Below are 25,242 nucleotides of genomic sequence, written 5' to 3' on the forward strand. Positions count from 1 at the left end.
TTTCTGGACCTTTCTTAATTTCCTTGAAAAAGAGATTGCATTGGAAATATGCAATACGGGTTGTTCAGCTAGACGTTCCCTTCCTCACGTCATCCAGACTATGTGGGCCTGAATGATTAGCATATGGAAGGACCGCTAAACAATCTGAGATTTTAAATGTGAAAGACAATTATATACCAAATAAGACAGGCACACATGGTAGTATCTTTTAAAAGTCAGATATATTTTTAGAAGATCATACTAACAACAAGTAAATTATGTAGTCATGGAACATCAAAATAAAAGTTGATGAATAAAAAGGCACACTGCAAAAGTTCACGAGCAGAGAGAATAGAACAGTTCTTTTTGGTTTGTTTCTAACGTAGGAGGAAAGGAAAAGAAGTGTATTACAATTACGTTCAGGTGAAGGTTTCTGTCAGCTGAAACAGTTAACGTGGGCTTCATTCTCCCTGGTCTAAAGCAGTCTTTTCTTTCATTAGCTTCTGAGGATGTAGCTAGTCTTCTGCCATGTAGAAGTGATACATCAGGGCAATTACCAGCACCGAGATGGCCGGGATCACCCAGTTGGTCCACCAGCTGGAAAGGAATAGCAATGATGCTTGCACAGTGTTCGATGAGGGGACTCGAAATCTCTGTTCCTCCTAATGCCCGTGAAAATCGCCACGGCACGTTTTTATTACCTCTCTAACCCCTTCGGATGGAAAGACAACTCCGAGTTGCTAAGAGCGCTGCTGAGCTGGTATGCTGGCAACTGCTCTATCCTTCCGGCCTCGTGAGAAAACTGACGTCCCTTCCTGTTCCACTCGAACCTACTTCTCTAAACTTACACAAAGAGCTATGAATCATCCCCGAAAGATGCCACCTTAGACTCATGACTTAGCGAAAGGACGCCAACTCTGGGTTACATGTCACAAGTTCACAAAAGGGAGCATTCCTCACAGGTTTTGTTCCAGCTCCGCACATTCGTTAAGAATTTACGACAGCACGAAAGAAGACCCCAGCCCTTTCCTTCTGTTTTGGGAGAGCTACAGACAAGCTCCACAGCCAAGGCTGAATCCCGTCCCCCGAACTTTGAACGCTACGATGACGAAGATTGCTACCAGCACCACAGCTCAACATACTGTGATTCCGCTTTGAAAAACTGAAGCTTTGCGCGTGCATGCATGGTAGATTTGCCACGTGAGGAAACAGCGTGTCCAAACCACCTGATCTCTGGCCCATTGCTGTCAATTCACAAAAATCTCTAATTGACATGTTGTTCCATGCTGAGGCACAGAATTTTTGATCTACTATAAATGACAGATCAAGGGTCGAGTCTAGGACAGAACTAGGTAGATCTTCAATTCAGATCTGAACCTATAATTTTTTAGAAAAAAAATTTATAGGTTTTTAGACTCTGAATAAAGCCAGATGACACCTCTGCACGCGTCCATTTCCTGTCATAAACTTTCCATCCTTTACCCTCTGCACACAATGACCTGCTCAAAATCAAGTTTAATACAGAGATTTAAATGGTAAAAAGATTCCAAGTGTAATTCTCTCTTGGTGGGTTTTCAGTTCCTATTCAGAAAACTGACATGACAGTGAAAAGCGAGGTGGAATGAACCAGAACGCCGACAGACGCATGGTTACATTTGCCAGGGAGAAACAAAACAGGCGGACCTGTGTGGTTTGGAGCGTGAGTCCAAAACATAGATATATAAGACAGCAATTATACAAGTCACACGGCAAGATATTTGGCCATGTGATACAGCCAAAAATGTTCATATGGTCTTGGACTAAAAAAAAAAAAAAAAAATCCCTAGAACAAGTGATTCACACTACCCTTGGATTACTGGGCTCCATGTCAGGGCCAAGGAGAGCCGAGCCAGGCTTACGGATGCAATCGCTTCAACTGGAAAACTGACTGTGTATGACACGAGGGAGGAAGTAAAATGTTTGCTTGGAGACTGGAAGGTCAGGCAGGACATCGGCCTGCCCTGCTGCTCTGGGGACCGAAGAGAGGGGACCTCTTCTTCTGCTCCTCAGGGCAGATGCGGCCAAAGGGTGAGATCTAGGGTCGCCTGAGCTGGCCACCTCTTAGCTGCCTGACAGCTGAGGAGGGAACGCCCTGAGCAGTCTGGGCACCCAGTGGAGATGACCCTGGATGTCACTGAGGGGCCCTCGGGTCAGGCCCGTTGTCCAGCTCTGACCCTATCAGCCTCCTGCCCACAACAACGCTGTGAACGAAAACGGCCACCTACCTGGAATTCGAGTCAACGGTAGTAAGAAGAGCTTCCTGAAACACAAGAGAAGAGGTGAGGTGAAGGGAGCACCTGACCAAACGCCTGCTTTAAAATAAGACCACGACAGTCTGCTCAACGCAGGCTTCAAAAAGACATTGAAAGGGAAAGTTCCATCATGAACTTTTCTAACATAGTCTAGATAATTTGAAAGAAAATGCTAAAAACGAACAGGCTACCTAAAATACCCTGCACACAGCAGGCAGGCACCTAAATACTTCAACGTAGAGAATAAAAACAGGTGTGACTTATCATACACACGACCCCAGCACTACCTTTAGGAAGAGCCATTTACTTCAAGACTGAATGAAACGTTCAATCAAGACATCAGGTTATTTCATTCAAACCTTATATGAAGTAAAAGTTTGCCCAGATTATATTAAAAGATATGTCAACTAAAGAGGAAAAATTAAGCCCTGCCATTTAAATGACACAACACTCTGGACGACCTATCCTGGACTTTAAGTATGACCAGACAGTTCTGGAAAGACAGTGGAGGCCTCGGAAACTGGCTTCATATTGTCTCGGCCAAGGAAGCTCCAACGAGGATCCCCCCCTCACCCCCCTGCCGGGGTCTCTCGCAGCTATGGCTGCTTTACCTCCCAGGAACTCCTGAGAGCTGCTCCCCTCCAGTGCCAGGAAGCAATGATGGCTCTGGAAACATACGCACTTCCCCAAGCGGCTCAACAGCTGAGGCCTCATGGAATGTAAACTTTCCCAGGCTTAAAGATGTGTTAAGAAGCGGTCTTTGAAATTCCACACCAGCAGAAGTATTAGTGCCTCAAAGGAAGGTAGCCATGAATAAGCCAGCGGCAGCCAAGTTTTATCTCTGCAGTTTCCCAAAGCACAGAATAACCAACCATTAGCGAAGCAACCAGCGCGTCAGGGCCTGCAATGAGGCAAAGCTCCACACAGCGAGGCATCGAAGCAGCTCCCACAAAGGCAGAAGCCTCTGAGGGGAGAGCAAGCAGAGCAGTTCTGAGACCCACCAACCTGCGGACAGGCCTTTATGATTCCTGACACAGTAGAGGGGGAAAAAGAAGTCATTTAAAAAGCAAACTTCACATTTATCATCTTTTAAAGCAACGTGAATTCTCGGAGACTACAAAACATATTCACAACTACTGCAAGATGATTTTTCAAATTTTGTATCTTATAAATAAAATTAACAACGATTCTTAGAAGCAATTGGAAAATGCAAACACATTATTTAGCTGTTAGACATAAACTGAAACACAACCGTTCGAGGTAAAATATTATTGTCACACTAGAAAGTTAAGCCTGAAATTGTACACAGCAGGCAGACGCATTGGTTATTTCGTTATACTGAGCACGTGCACGTCACTGAGCATGCTGACAACTCCGTATGGACACTCAGCGGGCCTGTCCTTCCTCTCCCCACCTCGCCCTGAGCCTGACGCTGAAACCCTGCTGTGTCGCCGCCGTCAGCATGACGGTGATCTTCCAGGGAGCTGGATGTAAGAGATCGCATACGTTTCTGACTGCTTATTATCTGTGAGGCCTTTAACCCAGGGATGCTTGTTTCAAATACCACTTGGCACCGGGACAAAAAAGGAAACGCTCTTCCCTGTCCGACGCCCTGAGGGGCCTAACCTGGGTTTTGGCGTGTAACTAACCAACGTGTCAGCAACAAGCAGGGCAGAGACAAGGTCTTCGTTATCTCAGGCTCTGCCACCTGGTCGTTCCGTGACTATGAGGGGTTCGATTTCAAGTAGGTTACCCATTAACTCAGTACATGATAAGCCCTATAAAAGTAGGCAAAGTCCGTCAAGCTTTTGCAAATCAGAGTCACCTCACTTATAAGTTCCCCTAACTCGGCTCACTCCTGAGTTCAAAGGCTTACCCAGAAATATCACCACCAGAGGGACGTCTTCCGTGCACCTACATAAGCTTATGGCCGCAACCACCAAGCCCGAAACGGGAGTCAGCCATGGTGCTGCCATGAGCGACCCTGAACAAGGTCAGAGCATCACTGTCTCCGCTTTCCCTGCATTCCACAGGGATAAAAAAAATCTAGAAAAGTGGTCACGTATTTCCTTTCACTGTATTTGCTTACGACCTCTAAGAAAAAGAGCAAGTTCTTGTCCCATGTTCTGCTCTGATCTGAAACAAGTCACATGTGTTCTCAAAGCAAATAGAGAAGAGTGTCTTTCAGAACTAAAGCAGTTCTGGTAAAGGCCTTGGCCCTGACTGGTGCTTTAAGTGGTCGTGGTAAAGGCCTTGGCCTTGATTGGCGCTTTAAGCAGTCAAGGTAAAGGCCTTGGCCCTGACTGATGCCTTCTACTGGTTGGTACCTGGTCTGGGACACAGTCAGACCTACATCAGATCTAAGTTCATGTAATGAGCCTTATGAAATCCGTGTTTTATAACAGCTGAATGATTTGCACCGAGAATATTAAATACTGAACGCCTCACAGGAAAAAATATGCCTCTTCCCTGACAGACTCTAGAGAAGAAGCAAAAACCTCATGCATCACAAAATTTCGGCGGTCCAAAAAGTAATCTCAAGAAAGGTGCTAACGGTGTATGAACTAACAGTAAGGGATCTAAGCAACTGCTGCAGAAGTGACTCAAAGTCTGAAGTCCACTTTTCATCTTCCAGAAGTACTGGGTCACCAACACTGAACTTAAGCTTCCTTGGGTAGGAAAAGGAGGGAACGTGTATGAAGTCGCTTTGTACGAAAAAGCATCACGCAGACTTTTCCTGTACCATCTGGGGTGCCGGGGTAAACGGGCCTTCCTGTTGGATTAACTGCTCGATTCTGTCGTAAAGACAACGTCCGGTCAGCAGCAGCTGGCAAATGAGTTCACCAGTTCTCGACACGGCCCCGTGCAGTCTTGCTATCGTATTTCCTCTAATAAAACCAAGAGCATAAACTGAAATGGAAAAATTATACTTTCTGTTGTTTGTTTTAAGCAAAACTTCTCCGGCAGTTCTTTAATTACTGGCCAGGAACTACTCTGCCTCCTGTGCTTTTCAGGAGCTTTGGCTGCTGTCACCCATTCTCACTCTGGACCTATCGTCAAGATCAGTAGATCATGAGATTAGTATTACTGGAATTATTTTCCTTTCCTAAGGAAAAATGCATCGAAAAGTTATGAAATAACATTAGATTCATCCAGCAGGTATTTACTGAACGTCTAGTATGTCCACAGAGATGAGGGTGGGGTCCTCACAGCTTTAAGTAGTAAGACCTCTGCTCAATCAGGTTTTGAGTTCTCTGAAAATAAGTGGTGTGTCAAATCTTTCAGGTCATAAGCATAGCGCTAGTTATAAAAAGTAGCTCTTTACAAGGTATCCTTTGCCAACTAGGATGCAAACGTTATTTTAAGTATGGAGAGTCTTACGGGAGAACACTACCTAGAGAAGTACAATGACTGGTCCATACGAATAAAACTTGCTGAGCCACCAGGTCACATATCCACCTAACCTAGAAATGGCTGTGCTGGCCTCATCGTGCCAGTCAAAGACCTTGCCCTCCAGTTTGCAGGTATGACATGCAGTGACAAAAACCATGGCCACCAAGACACCTGAGATGATCACACTTACCGTAGGCTTGGTTATCTTTCCTCTGTCATCCTGCAATAAAAAATAAGGCACATTGTGGAATGAAAAAACTTCTACAACAGTGCTCACTTTTACTGAGATCTTGAAAAAAACATTACTGCTCAGTAATTAGCATTTTAGGTTCATCCATCCAGGTTGTTAAGCATGAAGTTTGATCCACTGGGCTTGACTGCAAAATTAATAGCAGAATAAAAAAGTGCTGAGCGGTATTTCGATGTAGAGTTCCAGCCTGGGGACAGCACTCAGGATCATCACACAGACACAGGCTGACGAGCATGTGCATTTATCAGACTCAGATCCTGACCTTTAGTTTAGGGATCAGCTGAGATCTAATCAGGTTCTTCCCTTCTATCCTCTCAAATTCGCTTTGAGATGTACGTGCACATGTGTACATGCGTGTGTACATGTCTGCGTGCATATACATGTGTTTGGGTATTACTGGTGTGCTATCCGCAGTGAATTCCAGCAACCTCCCAACCGCAGGGTCATGATCTACTTAAACATCTGGCTGAGGTGGTCCAAGATGAAGCACAGCCAATGGCTGACCAAAAGTGAGCCTGGCAGGCAGCTGAGGCAAAAATGCTGCCGTCGCGGCCTAAAAACCCACCTGTTCTGCCCTCACAAGCTTCGGAATGAAAAAAATAAGGATAGGATGGAATGTCTCAAGGGCAGGCCTCTCTGATTACAGTAAAAGGACTTCACTTTGGTGACGAATGAAGATAAATATATGTGGAGGAATAAAGTCTCCCAATAAATGAAGCTTATTTTCTCCACGCACCATCATCTCCTACCACCGAGAACACCAGCTCCCCACTCAGCGGAGATTCTTCAGAAACGGATTCCCACCTTCGGGCCTTCCCGAAAGAGCCTGCTATAGCCTCTCCTCCAGGTGCGGCCACCACAAGAGGCAGCAACCACGTGCAGCAGAGCTTCTCGTGTGGGTTCTCGGGGTTTCTCGCCCGGGGTAAGGCTCTTTACTGTTTCCTGTTGTTCCAAAGCCGGTTCTAGCAGCACCTGACTCCTCCTGGTAGGCTACTGGCCCTGAGCCTGAGCTGGGGGAAGGGACAGTAGGCACAGGCTCTGCGCACAGAGGGGACGACACATGCGAGGGAGCTGCCCATCCGCTCAGGTGCCGGGGGCACCCTGCTCCTTCCTTCCAAGCTTTTAGCTACTTTCCTGATAACTTCACCTGACAGACTAGCAAAGTTTTACATGGATCATTTAAAAATGCCATAGAAGAACCTAAATTCATATCACAGCCTGGCTTTTATAAAAGCTAAATTAGGTCAGTGTTCTCCCAAAGTCAGTCCACGAACTGGCACCGACGGTGATATTCTCAAAGGTCTGGGGTGATATGGGAATAACAGGGACAATGCATGGGTTTTACAGAAGGGAGAGTCTATTCGTTTAACAGAGCTGGCATTTCTTAAAAATTTAAAATCATTTTTTAGAATAAAATATTTCAAACTAACAAAAGTATGAGGGAGCTTCTTATGAAAAATATTTTGGTCAAAAAAAGAAAAAAAAAGAAAATTATGCTAGGTTTAAAATTTGCTACTAAATTTTCTAAAATTTGTTACTCTGTGACACTTTCTAAAATTTGCTACGCCGTGACACTTCAGAGTCTGAAACACAGTGTCCGTGGGATGTGGCTTTGGGGTTAGAGGAATCTGACTCTAAATGCCAGTGAAAAATGCAACCAGGCAAATGCAAAGAAATTTCTGGGCAACTTGTTTATGACAAAAATGGTGTTCTGAAATCGGGAGGAATTGTTTTTGCTTTATATTAAATTTGCATGTTTATAGACCTGGGTAAGGCCAAGCTGTAGCCTTAAAGAGAAATAGCTAAAGGCCCCCCAAAAGGTACTTACTGGGTGAAGCTCCCCAATGATAAATGTTTTAGACATTTCTCTCGCATCTGAAGAGTGCCCAACGTCCTCAAAGTTCTCGGTAGCGTCACCCCCGGCTTGTTCTCTTAAGACTTCTTCCCCGCCGGGATGCTGTTCAAAAGACAGACAGACATAAAAAAAACTTTTTTCTCCAAGCAAATGAGGTAAAGGAAGTGGCAAGTTTATTTAACCAAACAGGATACTCCAGGAGTCACGGGTGACGTGACTATAACTCGTCCACGATGCAGATGGCAACAACATACTCCTGTGTATTCAAACTCCTTCTAGAAAGTGCGATAAAACTCTTCCCAAGAGTAAAGTGTCTGCTTCTCCAGATTATTCATGGGGCAGACCTTTTTAATCGTTTAGGAATGTCTTCTTTGCTTTTTCATAAAGCTCTCAAAATTGCTCTCCTTAATCTTTATCCAATCTGTTTTTTCTTGTGTCTCATCTTTTTGACTTCTCAGGTCTGAGTGGGAACAAGCACCATTGCCCCTTAGATGGGAATCCACCTTTGGCGAGCACTCTCTGAGCCTGCCTGCATAGAAGGGAGCAGCCTGCGGGCAGTTAAGCAAGTCCCCTGTGCCTTGCAAAACTCACCTTCTAGCAGGGAGGAAAAGAGCAGGTGCAGTAGTGACTTGATCGAAACACCACCACAGGGCACATCACTGACAGGCAAGAAGGAAAGAGTTCAGTTCCACATGGGGGGAGGGGTGGAAAGAGCTTTCTGGGTAACCAAGGCATCTGGGTGCTCTTAGCTGCTTTAACTGGTAAAACCAGGGCACGCCACAATGCAGACAGAGGAGAGGGACAAGCGAGGCCCAGTCATGGATGTAGGTGAAAAAGTTTAGAAATTCTCAGGAAGGGAAGGGGTTCTCAGTCAATTTAAAAAAGTGCTTGGTTACATCATCCTAAATGCTTTTGCAGGGGAGAAAGAAAACCTTCTTAAATTGAGCTTCAGTATTACCTTAGATCAAATACACCCCGCCCTTGAGCAAACCACCTATAAGTGTCCCACGCCTGAACAAACCATTCTCTCTGTAGTCTCTTCTTCTTTTCTCCCAATAACAGAAGACATAAAGGCACATCACATTTTAGAAAGGTGGACAATTTTTTTGAAAGCTGTTTCTCTTCCTCCTTTGTTTAAACATATCTAGTGCTAAAAGATTTACTTATTTATTTTCTCTACTATTTATAAAAGTTGTCTGTCTACATTATAAAAAAATTGAAAAGCAGAAAAAAGAAAATAAAAATCACCCATAATCTTGCCATCTAGAGAAACCTGAATAGTCATATGTATATGTGTGAATGATTTTCAAAAGGAAACATTTGTAGACAGTATGGCTAGCAGTTACTACCACAAGAAATTGGGAAAATAACTGTGCTTATCACATAGTTTCTGAGGATTAGATGTGTTGATATATGTCTGGCACATGACATATGACCAGTAAATATTATCCAGCATTTTTATTAAATATTTTCCAAAGTCATTATTCCTCAATATGGCTTTTTACAGGGCTATATAATGTTACGCCTTGCAGGTATTTCCAAATGTATTTAAATGTCTTCTCTGGGGGCCTTCAGAACAGTGGAAGTCCACTTAAACAAGCCTGGGAGACACCTGGTGGCCTCAGCAGGTGGCAGACTGACTTGCAAAGCTAACGAGAACTTCCTGACGCCCCGCGAGGCCACAGCAAGGAACACATGGTCTCCTGACCTAGAACGGGCTGTTTATGGTTGGCCATGAACTGAGGAGCACACAGCCAACATGGGAGATGTAAAGTGACTAACTCGGCCGCGTGAACTATGTAAACGCACAGACCGTTCCTTCTGTGTGGCAGCCTAACTCACAAGATCCTCCTTAACTTCTGGTTCTTGCCAAGGATACGTGAGTACAGACAAACCCCCAAAGTAAATCGCCGTTTTCCAGTTACAGCCTATCTTCAAAGGAACATTTCAAATGAGGTTAAAAACATAGGTTGGCCTTTTATAAAAAAAAATAAAATAAAATTAGGCAAGTTTTAAAAATATAGCATTTGATCTTTAAAGTGCTAAAATGGGGAAAGTAAATACCTATCTATCCATGATTTAAACCCTCCCTAAGCCATTTGTGAGGTGGTGTCCTAAGGAAAAGAGAATGAAAGAGACAGATATTTTGGCTTATATTGGTTTCACTGACCACTATTTAAGAAAAAATATAGTATAGAACAAATGAACTGATGCTAAGATACTTTTGACCTACCCCTGGGATTTTTTAAATAATTAGTTAGAAAAACAAAGCCTAAAAATTGATTTTTGGAACAAAATAACTCAAGTCTGATTATATAAGAAATGAGAATGGCTTACTGCAGCTCCTAATATTATCCTTGAAAGATATTTATGACAGACAGAGAGAGACACACTGCCAGGTAAAGCAAGTCTAAATCACGATGGTTCGAAACTCGGCAACTCATCTGTCACTCTTCTCCCTGTTGGCAAATCTATGCTGCTGCTTTAATGAGATGCTTCGCACCTTAAGACTAAAGGGAGCGTTCTTCCTTACCTGTCAGCACTAGTAAGTGACAAGGACAAAGTGGGAATGCTGGCGCTGCTGCCATCTTGGTTATTCCCAGAGATGGAACATGGCTTCTCTAAGACTTCTGTCCAGAAATGCTCAGAGAACGTACGACTATCTCTCAGGCAGGTTACAGCCTTGGGGGTGGGCCAAAGAAAAGGCAAGGCTTCGAAAAATGGTGGAATAGCAGGTGAGCTCAATTATCTGAGCGTCTGCTGAAAGATCAGGAAAAGCCCAAAACGCCTGGTCACGTGGGGGCGAGATGAGAGGCAACACAAGAAGTGAAATCCTCTGAGGACTCTGGCCAAACTTGGGCGTCTGGGCCAGGAACCTGTCCTGGCGACGTATGACTCCCAGAGTGTCACTCAGGCCCGTGTACAGGCAGCAGCTGTAGAACCCAGAAGGACAGGAAGGAGTGTTGGGGAGACGGTAGGGAGGACAAGGGGAAAACAAGCGTGTCTCACCAGGCGTCATCCTTCTAACGCAAAGGCTCCCATTTTCCCAGAGGAAGACCCGGTTTTCCATTTGGGCTCTTATGTGCCAAAGTCAACTCACTCAACAAACATACCCCATGTGCTGCCAGGCGCCACATGGCGAAGTGCAAGGCTCCAGTGAGCCAAGGTCAGGGCTCCTACAGTTTCACAGGGACCCCGCAGGAAAAGCACACGATTGCACAGCCCAAGTGAGCACGAGTGCTCTGAAATGACGGAGCAGGGCCATGAAGAACACGGCCCTGATGGCTCAGGAATGGCTTCGCTGGGCTGAGGTGCAGAGCGGGAGTCGGATTAGCCCAGGGCGGGACCGAATGTCGGAAGGTCTCATAGTGGAGGGAGCATGCGAGTCCGGGACTGGGGAGGAGGGGCGAACCACACAGGCCCGGGGCCTCTTCAGTGACGCTGATCTCTATCCTGTGAGCAATGAGAAGCCACCAAGAGGATCTAAGAAGAAAGGGCGACAAAATTAGATTTAGTTTAAAAGTAAACCCAGTCATCAGAGTGGAAAGCAGACATCGGGGCAGGAGAGGGCTCAGGAAGACCCCTGCTGAAGCTATTACGCTCGTCTAATCCAGGCCAGAGGTGACGGTGGCCTAAGGAAGACAGGAGCAGCCGTGGACGAAGAGGGTGACAGGTCAGAGAGAACAGACGAGAATGACACTTCTTGCTACGTGAAGATAGTGGGTGTGAGACAAGATGCATCATGCTGACTCAGAATCTGACTTGCACAATCGGATGGATGACGGTGCCAAAGGCTGGGAACAGGGTCCTGGATGGAGACCAGGTCGGGGGAGGCTGCCTGCTGGAGCGCATCTGCCTGCTGAGCCAGTAGCTCCCGTGTCTGTTTATGTGAACAACATAAATCATTCATTTTATGGCTTAATCCTCCTTTCACAACCACTAAAGGTCTGAAGTGGTCTCGTCAGCTCTTTCAGTTACACTATTAGTGAAAGAATTATAGTTGTAATCGTACTTGAGAATTTGAGGATTTACCGAAGTCAAGCGTCTGCCAAATACATAGAGAAATAAGAGAAATGCAGATAACAAAAAGTGTTAAATGAATATCGATGAACTCAGGGAAGTCGACCGAGGAAGACAGCCGGTGTTCACTGACATGCCTCTTGCCTGGTCCCGAGGGAGCTGAGGTTGCCCGCCCCGGCCATCAGTCATTCCAATTAATGGCACTCGCTGAGCCTCTGTGGGGTTCAACAATCTAAAAGGTATACCCTGCTCTCGGGGAAAAAAAAAAGGGGTAAGAGGTCGAAAAAGGAAAAAAATATTACAAACTTGATAAATTTTTCTTGACTGGACACCAAGTAACCATAATGAATTGCACAATATCGACAGTCCTTTGCACAATGCTAACAAACGGGAAAAAGTTCAGATTTTCACCTCATCGTTAACAGTACCGTGGTCTCCAGAGACATCAAACAATTAGAGAAGTGTTAAAGGATCATCTTAATTTATCTTATGTTTAAATAATTGGGCCGTTTTAATAAACATCTTAAACAACAATCCAGGCCCCATTAGGCTAGAAATTGGATCCGCAGAGTGGATGAAGACGGCACGCTTGAGGCCAGGAGCACGGAGCGGGGCCAACCGGCGGAAACGTGTGGGAGAGCATGCGGTCAGCGAAGAGACAGACGTGTCTGAGTGACACAGACTCCGTGCGGCATGTGAGGGCTCATCGTGCATGCCCGCCTGACGGGCCCTGGGTGCGTCTGGGGGGCAGCTTCCCTACGAGTCGGGGGCCCTGGTAGAGGAGAGGGGCTCCCGGAGTGGGCGGGCCAAGAGAACACAGGGCAGAGGAAGGAGGGTTGGCCTTTCTAGGCCTGACGCCTCACTGTCACCTCACTGACACGGCTGAGACCACCTACTTCTTCTCCTCCTGCCCTTGAACTCGGACTTCCGCTGCTGGCCCCCTGCTCTCAGGCCTGCAGACTCGAACTGAATTACACCGCCAGCTCCCGAGTCAGCCTGCGGACGCACACCTGGGACTCCTGGGCCCTCCTAGGCCCTCCTGATAATAAACCTCTTCCCATCTCCACGTGGGGTGACATGCACCGTCTCCAGCTGGGACTGTTTCTCTAGGGAGCACGGACCGAATAACGCAGGGGCTTGGGAGCCGGGGTGGACCAGCAGGCAGTAAGGAGCTCCCGAGGGGCCAGCCGCCGGAGGGCAGATGGGCTCTAAGTCAGGACGGGCGGAGCATGCTGCAGGCCTGCAGCAACCTGCCCCGAGTGGGCCACACAGAGCCTCGCCAGTCCCTCGCCTCCCTGCCACCCACACCCCACACAGGCTGCAACTTTACTAATAAGGCACTTTGTGATTCCCAAAAGTTCTGCCGCCCTCCACCTATTCTGTGGGCCTGGCATCAAAAGCTCAAGCGTGGCTGGAGATCTAGACTCAGAAGGGTGGCCTGAAGGTGAAAACCCCCGAAGTTCAGGGTTTAAAAAGCACCTTCTGAGACCCAACACCCTTAAATCCACAGATGGAGGAACTGGGACTCAGAGAAATTAAGCCCTAAGTCACACTGACATTTCATGAAGGAAACAGGCCCAGAACCCATGGCTGACTTAGTCCAGCCTCTCCTTTTTTTGGAACATGCAAATTAAATGACCGTTTTTATGTTTCTGAACAAAATGACTTTAGAGAGGATGCCTTAAAAATAAAGTTTTTTGATACACTTATTTCCCTTTTGAGATTTAGAAGAGATATCTCTCACTTCTTCTAGACCCTAAGAAACTGTCATTGCCCTACCTTCCTTGCCCTACTAAGAAAGACTCAAAGGACGGACAGACTCACTTTCTCTCCCCCTCCCCCTCCCCCTCCCCCTCTCCCTCTCCTATCTCAGGGATCTATCTAGCTAGAAAGTTGTCCCTGTAAAGAAACTCAACTGCACTACAATGTCACAATATGCACCAAAGTCCAGTTCCTCTGAGTGCTCACTTTAACTAAGCAAAAACTGACAACAAAAAGCGCTTTGCACTGAAATGTGATGTTGTGGGACCCAAAGTCCACCGGTCCTGGAGTTTTAAACACAATCTTTTAATCTAAACATTCAACACTGCCAAAAAAAGTGGAGTGAAGATTGTCTGTAAACAATGACTAAGCAAAAAAAATAAATAAATAAATAAATAAAGGTAAAGAGATTATCTGCAATAGTTGAGCAAAAGATGAGAACAACTAAAAGAAGATTGCAGACCAAATGATCTGCACAGGATTTAAAAGTAAAATAACAAAGGAGCCTGGCCACGTGTTTTCTCTCATTTCCAGACGCTAGTTTTCTGAGGAGGCAGAAAACGACGGCCCAGGAGCTGGTGGGATTCATCAACCTCCCTTCTGCATGGCCCCCGTGGGCCCCACGGAGGAGCCACCTCTGCACCTGCACTGCCCCGGGCTGCACGTGCCCCTCTCTCTGAATTCTGGAAGCCGAGTGCTCTGTTTTTCATTTGTTGTTGGACTGTGGGGAAGCGATTAAAAAGGAGCATTAAGCGTATATCACCTCCCGACTGCTTTATAAATAACCCTTTCCCATGTCGTTTATCTAAATGCTAAATCAAACCCCCCGTTAGTCGCACGTTTGGCCCTTGCTCACTCGAGCCCCTTTGCCTCTGAGATGCCTGCCTGACCCCCTCGCGGGCTCTGACGGCTTCCTTCTCACACTCCCCAGGTGCCCATGTCACGTTCTAGAAGTGACGGAGTGCCCTCCAGTTGGCATAGCTCCTGTGTCTAGGCAGCACTGACCGGTGGGAAAGGCACAGGCCTGGACATGCCAGAGCCTGAATCAAGGTCTAGCCTGTCATGCCTGAGCAGATGACCCAGGAAGGTGCTGGACTTCCTGAGCGTTCATCAAATACCCCACCATCTTAAACTGCAGAGAAGAGTGAGTGATATCATTAGAGAATGCCTGGCCTATCCGACGCATGCAGGCGATATCCATGCAGGTCCCTGTCTTCCCCATCGCCACTGGATATCACCACAAAGGACCCTGTACAGACCCGGCTCGGGGCCTGACCCCTTTAAATCGCTGAGGGCAGAGTCCAGCACCAAACCCCAAGGGACTGCCTTCCTTCGACCTCCAACTTCATCTTCAACTGATTTCTATAGGTTAAATCAAATAGCCTGACTCGAAGCCACAGCAGAACCAAGTAACAGGAGTCAACAGAAACAAGATAGCACAACGACAATGAATGTCTAGGGAGATAGTCCTCAAAGGTCGCTGGGATGAGAACAGATAGGTAAGCAGCTGTGAGCCTGAGCTGGCAGTTCGCCTGCAGAACGTGCTTCGATTCTCTCTCTTTGAAAAAAAGAGAAGCAGAATTCTTGGTTACTTTTAGAGTTGAGATAATAAACAATTAGTCTAAAATGTACCACAAATCAAAGGTAAGTTTGCATTGGCCACTGACACGTTTAATTTTACCATGTCTAAACTCGTCTCGCTAGCTAATATACAGCGAGTTTGTTAACCGGAGGCACGCCTAGTCAGGCAGTCTTTGAGCCACCGACTGCTTGTTTTCCAACATAAACAAGCCCCCGCCTCGCCCTCAGGCTCCCACTGGATTATTCTCATCAGGATTCGAGCATGTTATTTCTCCTGTCTTTACATACTTACACACTGTCTCTCACACACTCTCACACACCCTCTCTGGGCTCTACTTCCCCCTCTGGGCAATTCCTCGTTTTTCCCCTGTGTAGGAAAAACCCTGAAAGGGTTAAGCCTGCTGTCTCCAATTCGCCTCCTTCATTCTCTTTTAAATGACTGAGTGACCAAAACTGCTTCTTGCTAAGGTTTCCAGTGATGACCCTTGTGGGTTCTCAAGCCTCCTCTGCTTAACTTATTCACACAAGCAACGTAGGCAATGTGTCTTAGGAAGACTTTTCATGCTGCTTTCCAGGATGTTCTCTCCCCATCACCCCATCGGTCACACTTTCGTGCCCCGCTCCTTGCTCCTCCTTCTCCATGTGGGAGTGCCCTGGGGCCCAGCATTCCACGTTCCTCGGCCATCACAACTAATGTCATGACTTTAAAAGTGCTGGCAATATCTGAATCTTTATCTCCAGGTCAACAAGACCTCTCTCCGAAACTTGGATTCTTGTATCCACATCTACGTCACAGATATCTAAAAAAGTTTCTCAAACCAAACATTAACGACTAAACTGACCTTCTCTCGCAAGACTTGCCCCATCGTCATTCACTCCCACCCCATTTGATGACACTTCTATCCAACCGGTTGCTCGGGTCTAAAACCCTGGGGTCTCACTTGACCCTTGTTTCTCTCATCCCTACACTGAATCCACCAGGACATTCTGTGGGCTCAACTTTTCTAATGTGGTCAGAATCAGACCAATTTTCCCACCCCTGTTGCCTCGCCTCTCACCTGATGTCCTGGCCCCTGACGATGTGCTCTCATCCCAGTAGAGTGACAACTTAAGTGTCAGTCAGACCATGTCACTTTGTTATTTAAACCTTTTCATAGCTAACCACACCACTGATCTAAGACTTAGGATGCAGCTCCGGTAATCAAGAACTTATGGTCCTGGCAGAGACATGCCAGAGAGCAGTGGGGCGGAGCAGAGGACCCAGGGACAAACCCCTACAAAGGCACCCAGCTGATTTCTGACAAAGACAGAAAAGCGATCTGATGCGAGGACAGCCTTTTCAACGGAGTTCGGAGCAACCGGACATCAGGAGTCAAAAAAGTAAATCTTGACCTAAACCTCACACTTTATACAAAAATTAACCCCAAACACATCAAAGATCGAAATATAAAATGTAAAATTTTTTGAAGAGACTTAGGATTAGGCGAAGAGTTCTGAGACATGATAGCAAACACATGATACGCACAGGAATAAATGGATAAACTGGACTTCCTAAAAATTAAAAACTTTTCTTCCTCGAAAGATCTTCTTAAGAGAACAAAATGACAAGTCACTGACTGGGAGAAAATTTTTGCTAATATACCTGACAAAGGACTTATATCCAGAATATATAATGAATTCTCTACACTCAACAATAAGGAATCAAACAATCCAAACAGAAAATGGGCAGACAACTTGAGCAGACATTTCTTCCAAAATATGTATAGATGGCAAAGAAGCACATGAAAATAAGGTCTAACCTCACTAGCCAGTAAGGAAATGTGAATTAAAACCACGGAGAGAGAGGACCACACACCTGTTAGAATGGCTATGATTAAAAAATATATGTCTGCTGGTAATTGTATACCAATTATATTTGGGGAAAAAAAATCATTAAAAACTACCGGTGATCAAACGCTGGTGAAGGTGTGGAACGCTGACCCCGTTGCACACCGCTGGTGAGGTGCACAACGTACAGGCACTCGGGGAAGCACCCCGTCTTAAAGTGAAACATCCGCTCACAAGATGGCCCAGCGGTCGCCCTCATGGGTCCTGGTCCCAGGGAATAAGGGCTGACATCCACATGAAAGCCTGCACACGAGCCCAGCAACCATTGGAAGGGACTCGGTAGTGACTGAATAATTAAGCTTGTGAGTGTAAACAAGTGGAGAGTCGCTACAGAAGGGTGACTGGGCTGCAGCTTATGGGTAACGGCCCCAGCTGGAGAGGCCTTGGCGCTCCTCCGGGGTTGCCGCACGCGCTCATGCGGGAAGAGGAGCGAGCAGCCTGAACAGGTCTCCAGGGCATCGTGCTCGCTGAGAAAAGACGAACTCAAATGACAAGACTACAGAGGTGAACAGCAGGTAAGCGCTGACAGGGGTGGGGAGAGGAGGAACTCCCTTGTGATGACAGAAGGTTCTGCACAGGTGCAGTGCCACAGACCGGGACACAAACACACACTGAACACACGGCAGCCCGCGGGGACTCCCAGAGGCCCTGGAGGCCCTGGAGGCCCTGGCTCTCTGTGGGGCTCCGGTGGGAAAGGCACGCAAGAGCCCCTCCCTCACCCCTACTTCTCCACTTCCTTCCTACTCACTTCATGCATCAGTCGAGTTCCATGCTGAGGCTACGTCACCATGTGAACTGTCACAATAAAGTCCCACTTGCTTCTCAGTGGTCAACCATCTGGGACAGAATTCCAGGCAAACGTCTAGGGACCAAGAATAGATCACATCGTACTAATACAAGTATGTGCCATTCGTGAACAAAGAAGACAGTGACAGAGGACGGTTGTGTCTGTGTCCTCCGCCGTCTCCTCCTCCCCCCCGCCCGCTGAAAGGATGTTCAGGACCACCATGTGCCCAGGCAGGCAGGTGGCAGGGAGAGGCCAAGGGCCCGCTGTCAGGTAGAGAGAAATCTGCTACCGACGGAAGGAAGTGCAGAGACGTGAACCAGGGCGATGTGACAGAAAAGTCCTCTTTCCCGGAAAAGACACTGAGCTGTGACTCGAAGAGGGTGGTGACCAAGCGCATGGGCACCAGGCAGAGGCTGGAAACACAAAGGTCTTAGGGCAGAAACAAGCCTGACTGGTCTGAGAAGCAGAGGGCCCAGTGATTGGGCGGGGACCAGCGCAGGCAGGGGCCAGTAGCACAGAGTTTGTTAAACCCGAGGGGGCTGAGATTTTACTCTACGTGCAAAGGGAGGCCATGGAGAGGAACTAAGCAGAGAAACGACTTTCCACAAGATGAAGTTTTTTGATTTTCTTCCAGAAATTACATTTTTATTGTAATAACAACATACATTACTCAAACTAAAAACTCTGAGCAACTGACCATCAGTCTGCTGGAAGCGGCAAACCCCTGCAGACCCTGTCAGGACACGTGCTCCGAAGGGCACAGGACAGAGGACGTAACCTAACAGCTGCTGGTGTGTGACACGTGCGACAGGGAAGGACCAGGCAGACAGGCAGGAGCAGGAGGAGGAGGAGGAAAGGCTCTTCCCACGGTGGTCCCCAGGGGGCGATATTTAAGTGGAATGGAGATGTTGGCAGATAAGGAAAGAGGGTGTCACTCACAGAGAACAAGGACCCAGGGGCTCAGCGAGGGGCGGGCAGGGGTGGGCAGGGCATCAGCTGGACCCAGGGGCAGGTTTTGTAAGAGTAGCAACCACATAGGATTTCCATTCAAAACAACCCCTCCCAGGCCAGTCCCTTCAGTGGCTTTTTGAAAACAACATTTAACCCCCTCACACACACCTCACACACAGGCAAACGATCTCCTTAAACAACACGACACTGACTCTCAAGGCCACCGGAGGCCCTCTGTGTCAGGAACAGTCCCTGAAGACTCCGCCATGAAAAACTGGAATGGCTGCTTCCTCCACCTTCCAGGCGGCGGCACAGTAAAAGGACAAAGGTGGCGAGAACGGCACATTTCTGCCCTTTTCCCTCCCAAGGCTTCCCTTCTCCTTGAATCTGTCCATCCACAGCTTTCCTTGGCATCCTCCCTGGTTCCTGCAGGGGAATTCCAGATACGGGGGAATCGCAGAGCGAATGACAGCACATACGTGCCAGTGGGGTGGCCTTTTTCTTTGGAAGCTACACTTGTTGTCTTCAAAACGCCCAAGGACTCTTGGCCGCTGAGTCACAGGGTCAGCAGGTGGCTCAGATGGGGACCCCGCGTCCTGGCTTTGCTCCTTCTGGCCGCACTTCCCGAGCAGGTCACGGAACCACCTGAGCCACAGGTTTCTGACCTGTGAAGAGGAGGCCACCACTGCTACAACCTGAGAGGACTGCTTTGAGGATTACAGGACAAAAGCGAAGGAGGGTTTCATGCACGTAAAGTATTTGGCCTACTGTGTGGCACGTACTGAATGTCATTTGGCATTCAGGGAGCTTCCGCTGTGACCACTTCTATGATTAGTCCACTAGGAGGGAGGACGAAGGACCTGTACCAAACACTTTCTGGAGAAGTTGGAAAGAAGGAAAAGCAGGCTGGACATGGTTTGTGTCCTGGCCAGTTTCTGACTCTGCTTTGCACTGAAAGCAGCAAGCAGCAGCAGACGCGCCCAAGGCCTTTGCTATAAAAGAGCCACTGGCTGCCACCCGCTGCGAGCCAGACACAGAAAACCCCTGGCTGGGCCCCGAAGAGTTCATGCTGCCCCCTGCCTCCTCCCAGCATCGGCGCGGGTCAACGCCATCATTCTCGGCATGACATGCTCATGGGCCAACAAGAGGTACAATTCCACGGATGTAAGAAAGTGACTTTTTGCCATCATCCATGAGACGTCAGCTCTCACAAACCAGAAGTCACTTACCAACGGGTTGCCCAGGCCATTCTACTGACCCAGCCTGAATTGACTTCTCCCACATTTTCGACTCACTCTCTCGGTCCCACTGGGGACCCGGTAAAACACACAGGCAGCCTGTTAATAAATACACAGCACAGCATGCTCCCGAGAAAACAAAGTTCAAAGGTAACGGGAAAAAGCACACATTAGGATGCTGTAGAGAATGCCTGAGCCACCGCTAAACCCTCGCTGAGTCTGCTGCCATCTTGGGTCGCTCTTCCGAGCCCTCAGAAACAGACCAGCGCTGCTGATAATAGCTCACGTTGGGGTAAACAAGGCATCACTTGCTGCAGCTGCACTTTTAAGAGAATTTATGTTAACGAGGCTAAAACATTTCCTTCCATTTCCCTTTCTGACAGAAACACACATCCAAGTAATTCAGAGGAGGAGGTAGGGAATCACCAGGTCTCCCAACGACTAAAGAGAACACAGACCTGGGACAGACCCTCACTGGTGTGAGGCCCTTGTGAGTGGTCACTGGTACGAATGACGCGGGCAGCTCAGGGACATGCAGCAAATAAGAAAACGGCATGGCCGCTCGAGATTCTCCTATGGAGATAACCGCAGGTAGAAACTCAAACGGAGTGTGCAAGAGGGGGAGTGGTTCCGTGCTGCTGGAACTTTCCTGCAACGAGGAGGCAGCCAGGGAAAACAGGGCTCGCTGCCACGGAGCAGGCAGAGCGGGCGGGCCGATTCCGTAAAGCGGGTCATCGCACGGAGGGTGCATCTAGCGTAGTCTGGACAATGTCCCCCGCGACGTTTTTGGTGGTCACCTCTGCACAGTGGAATTCCGGGAAGCTTGGAGAGTCTTCTTTGCATGTTTCCACATTGTCCGGTTCCTTATGATAACCACGTAGTGTTGTTTTCCCCCAAAATAATAAAGCTGCACTTTTAAAGCTCCAGAAAAAAGATGGTATCCCACTATGCCCCACATACATTCCTGAAAATTTATACTTCAAGTGACTATTTGTATTTTGAACCATTTTTGTTTGCTAAAACTATAATCTGAGTTGAGTTCCTACTAAATAAATATTAGACCCACCTCATAACAAAATCATTATAACTATCTGTAAAACTTTAACTTAAAATATTTACATACTTTTCCAAGTATTTTCATATACATTGTTCCTGCCAACGTTCACAAGCCTGAGGTAGATGCAGGTGACAGAACGTTCCCTACTGAAGAAGGAAGAAAATGACAGAGAATTTACCTGACTTGCCTGGGTCACCTCAACAATAGGTCTAAGGTTTAGATCTAGTTTTCCTCACCCCAATCCAATACTTTCCCATGAACGTCTAGTGGGGCAAAGGTTGTTCAGACTCCATTATATTAAAAGGTATTTATTGCTAGTCTTCTGTGGTTTTGGAGAACTTTTAGAATAGATACCTGCATTAAGTAGAAATAAGCATCATGTATTCCTTGAGTTACCCAAGCTAGCCTGCATACTCTGTCCTCCCTTCCTTAGTTTCCATCTACCTTAAAGATAAATAAAAAGCAAAAGTTAGCAATCTCCAGTGTTTGTTTTGAAACATTAAAATGAAGAAAACAAAGTAGCCTCACAAGCACTCTTAAAACCTCTTCTCAAAAGTAGCAAAAAGTTACCAAAAAAAATTTTGTAGAAATATACAAAGCAGCCCTGCCCACAGGCTCACATTCCCTGGTGGCCTAGAGGCTCTGCAGCTGGTTTACCCACAATGCCTGGGCCACCTTCACCACCCTTTCCTCCTATGGCTTTCATAATTTCTAGTTTTATTTGTCAAACTACATATGTTACATAATAACATTCCTATTTTACATTGATCAAAGACATATTTGCAACTGCAGCTTTTTAGTGGTATGAGATTCACAATATAATCAAACTTCCTTAAAAAAAAGCAAAGGCATTGAAGATTTTAGCCCTCATATGGCAAGCCTATCAAGGGTCCCAGGAAGGCCATGCTGGGGCAGGAAGCCGAAAGCCTAGCACACTGCATTACGCAGAGATGGTCACAGAAAGTGAGAACAAACAGTAAAGACAGCACGCTGAACACGTGTCCCCAAAAGTGGAATCAGGCTATTGTGGGAAGGCTGGCACCTACGATGGCCGGCTGGAACAGGCCGGCAAGCACACTGTCACTCTCGTTGGTCCACAGCCATGGCGTCAGCCGCCTTCTTCTTCTACCTCAGCCCACGCCAGGCTGTGCACCAGCCTCGTCCTCTCCACTCCCGCCCCTGCGGACTTGAGGCCCCATTTACTAGAGAGCCCAGCCTGAGGCTCCCGCTGCCCTCTGGTACAGCTGACCGGCTTTCTATGTCACCATTCCTGTCCGCAGCACTGCTTTATCATTCCTCTTCCTGGAATGGAAGCTTCCACTCGGGTTCCAGTCTGGTGAGGGAGAGAGAGGCTCCCGGAGCTCAGCAGATACCTCATCAACTAATCAAAAGGGAGGGCATGAGGAGCAGAGAGAGCACATGAGCCAAACTCCAGCCCCAGTGGGGTGACTGCAAGGAGGGCTGTGCCCAGGACCAACTGAGAAAAGCAAAGCGTATAGGAACTGGGTTTTATCTATCTCATTATAAATAGTAGTTTTTTGCTACCACACTATAAGTATTAGTTATCAAATATTAGTGATAAACTCCTTTCATTACATTTTATTTGAGAGGCATTCTCCCCAAGCTACTTTCAAAGATAGTACTGAAAACTGAGTGAGAAAGAATAAAGGAATCTGTTGTCAGCTAACTTAGCCACTGACCGCCTTGTTTGCATCTCTTGCCCCTTTCTTGCCTCAGAAGAATGAAATGTAAATGATTTATGGTAGGGTTTAATGATCTTCTCTATCTCCTTCTGAGAAATTTACCCTTAAAAGTTATATAAAACAAATTTTAAGGTGGGGATTTTTGTCCCCAAGGGGACTTTTGGCAATAACTGGAGACATTTTTGGTTGTCACAAGTGGGGAAGGGGGATACTACTGACATCTGGTGGGGGGAGGTCTGGAAGTCCTCCTGTACAACACAATGTTTAGGACAGAATAATAGCCTATTATTCATTTATAAAGACTACTCTTTATTATTTAATAGACAGAAAGAAAAGAAAGAAAGGGAAGAAAGAAAAGAAAGAGAGAGAAAGAAAGAGAGAGAGAAAGAAAGAAAGAGAGAGAAAGAAAGAAAGAGAGAGAAAGAAAATAAGAGACAGAAAGAAAGAGAGAGAGAAAGAAAGAAAGAGAAAGAAAGAGAAAGAGAAAGAAAGAGAAAGAGAAAGAAAAAGAAAGAAAGGAAAGAGAAAGGAAAGAGAAAGGAAAGAAAGGAAAGAGAAAGGAAAGAGAAGGAAGGCAGGCAGGCAGGCAGGCAGGCAGGCAGGCAGGCAGAAGGGATCTCAGAAACCCAGAATAACTCATACCGGGCAGGGCACAAGGGACAGCTGCAAGCAGACGTTTAGAGTCAATTACACCTGATGTTACAATCAGGGTCTTTAGTTCAAGAAACTCTAACAGCAAATAAATTGAAGTTCAGAAGAAGAGACAGTTCAAATGTGACTCCCAACCAGAAACCACTCCTAACTAAATTGGGACACTATTTTATCTTTTGGCACTCCACCAAGTAACAAGTTCATAATAAAATATCTTGGTAATAAACTTCAACATTTTTAAAAGCAGTTCAAAAAAAAAAAATCTCTGCAAAACAAAAGTCCCAATTGATTCAGCTAAGCTTAGGCCTCTTTATCTTAGTTATTCTGGCAAATTATGTAAAGAATTCCCATAACATTCTCCTTTATTGTCTGGGGAAAGGTTAAGTGTTAAGATTTATGACTGAGACTCCCCCATAGTGATAAAACGCATCCAGAGGTGGCAAAGAAAATCCCCTTGGAATTTACTGCAAAAGTCCTAACCTACAGCATAGGATCTTATAAAAGGAACGTTTTCCTTTAAGTTAAGCAAAGTTGTTTTAAAACTTCCAAAGTTGCTTAAGGAAGGATCAAGTTCCACCGTTAGCGTTTTTACTACTCTGTCACTCTTCCTTCTTCATCGAGGCCAGCCACACACCCACACCCACAGCCCCAGGAGTTCTGTACTTTATTTACCTCGCTGTAAAGTCCCCATTGGATTCGTTAACAATTATTGAGTGCCTTCTAGATGACAGCGGGTGGGTGGTGGGGTGGGCCTCTGGGAGCTGGGAGAGAGCGCGTGCAGCCCACACACTCTCACCGCGGAAGAAACTCAGGGTCCCCTCCTGCGGGATCCCACAGCTTGCGAGGTGGGTAGTCTCCAACCGGCTATCAGGAATCCACTCGGGGCATAACTGAAGTGGAATGACCCCTGTCCCACCCACATGGAGGCTGCAATCTACGCAAACTCAAGGATAAAAGAGATCTTTCAAAACCCATCGGCGTAGCTGCGCCCTCTGCTAGGCAAGCAGCTCCAGCCGCGATTTTGCTTCCCACCGAGTGCTGAATGGTGCTCACCCGGCCGCCGCGCTAGCCTAGGCGCCTCCGGTGGCTCCCAGGTGGGCTCGCACAGGTGTGCAGGCTCCGGAGGCGCAGACGCGGAGACATTCCCAGGTGTGCGGACACAGGGCGCAGAAACTAGGATTGACTCCGGATGTGCTGAGACAGGTATGCACAGAGAGATGTGAAGACTTGGGGGCGCACACACAGGTGTGCCGGCGCGGGGACCCGGCCCAGGTGTGCAGAGCTGGGTGAGCAGCCTCGGGCGCGCACACAGTGCCGCGCACGTCAATCCTGCGGCGATGCGAAACACCGTCACGGCAGGGAACCCTCAAGCCTGGGTCCGCGTCGCGCCTCACCAACTCACCTCCTCCAAAAATTTGGTCAAATCATACACTTTCTGGTGCAGGATCACCCAGGTGCTCTTGCTGTGGTTGTGTTTCCGGATCTCTTCCAGGGTGTAGTACTTGACGGTCTTGTCCGACGCCTCGGCCATTTCGGAAAGCGGCGACCCTCAGGCCCTGCAGACACCAGCGGAGCCGGACGGAACAGAGCGTGCACTTTAAACAAGCCAGGGCGGGATCATTCTCGCTCCCGGGACCGGCGACGGGAACAGGGCGGCCGGAGCCACAGAGGGGACGGCCAGCGCACGGCCTCCGATGATTGGCCAGAATCCGTGTCACTCAAATGGCCCGCCCTCCTCCGACCTACCCCCAAAGCGCCCCCGCCCAAAGTGGCTGTTGATTGGCTGCAGAAGATGCCCTCCACGATCATGACTTTTGGAGCGCGCGGGGATGGGGCGA

At 47.4% G+C, this 25,242-nt stretch overlaps 1 protein-coding gene across 1 annotated transcript; it reads right to left on the reverse strand.

Moving 5' to 3' along the window:
• Positions 1 to 202: 202 nt before the first annotated feature.
• LOC105296954 (cytochrome b5) lies at positions 203 to 25,068 on the reverse strand. The gene is made up of 5 exons (XM_011367332.2): positions 24,807 to 25,068; positions 7,742 to 7,870; positions 5,854 to 5,883; positions 2,244 to 2,278; positions 203 to 576 (listed from the first exon to the last, which is right to left on the reverse strand). The coding sequence occupies exons 1-5, from the start codon at positions 24,933 to 24,935 to the stop codon at positions 495 to 497; spliced, it is 405 nt and encodes a 134-aa protein (XP_011365634.1). The 5' UTR covers positions 24,936 to 25,068; the 3' UTR covers positions 203 to 494.
• Positions 25,069 to 25,242: the final 174 nt, after the last annotated feature.

This window comes from Pteropus vampyrus, unplaced genomic scaffold (genome assembly GCF_000151845.1).
Source record: "Pteropus vampyrus isolate Shadow unplaced genomic scaffold, Pvam_2.0 Scaffold132, whole genome shotgun sequence".
NCBI classification, from domain to species: domain Eukaryota; kingdom Metazoa; phylum Chordata; class Mammalia; order Chiroptera; family Pteropodidae; genus Pteropus; species Pteropus vampyrus.

Excerpts from the sequence above, each read along its gene's own strand:
- LOC105296954 (XM_011367332.2), bottom strand. The coding sequence starts at position 24,935 with ATGGCCGAGGCGTCGGACAAGACCGTCAAGTACTACACCCTGGAAGAG. Across the intron at positions 5,884-7,741 it reads TCATTGGGGAGCTTCACCCA|GATGACAGAGGAAAGATAAC; the intron begins GTAAGTACCTTT and ends TTTTTATTGCAG. Across the intron at positions 577-2,243 it reads ACCGTTGACTCGAATTCCAG|CTGGTGGACCAACTGGGTGA; the intron begins GTAGGTGGCCGT and ends ATTCCTTTCCAG.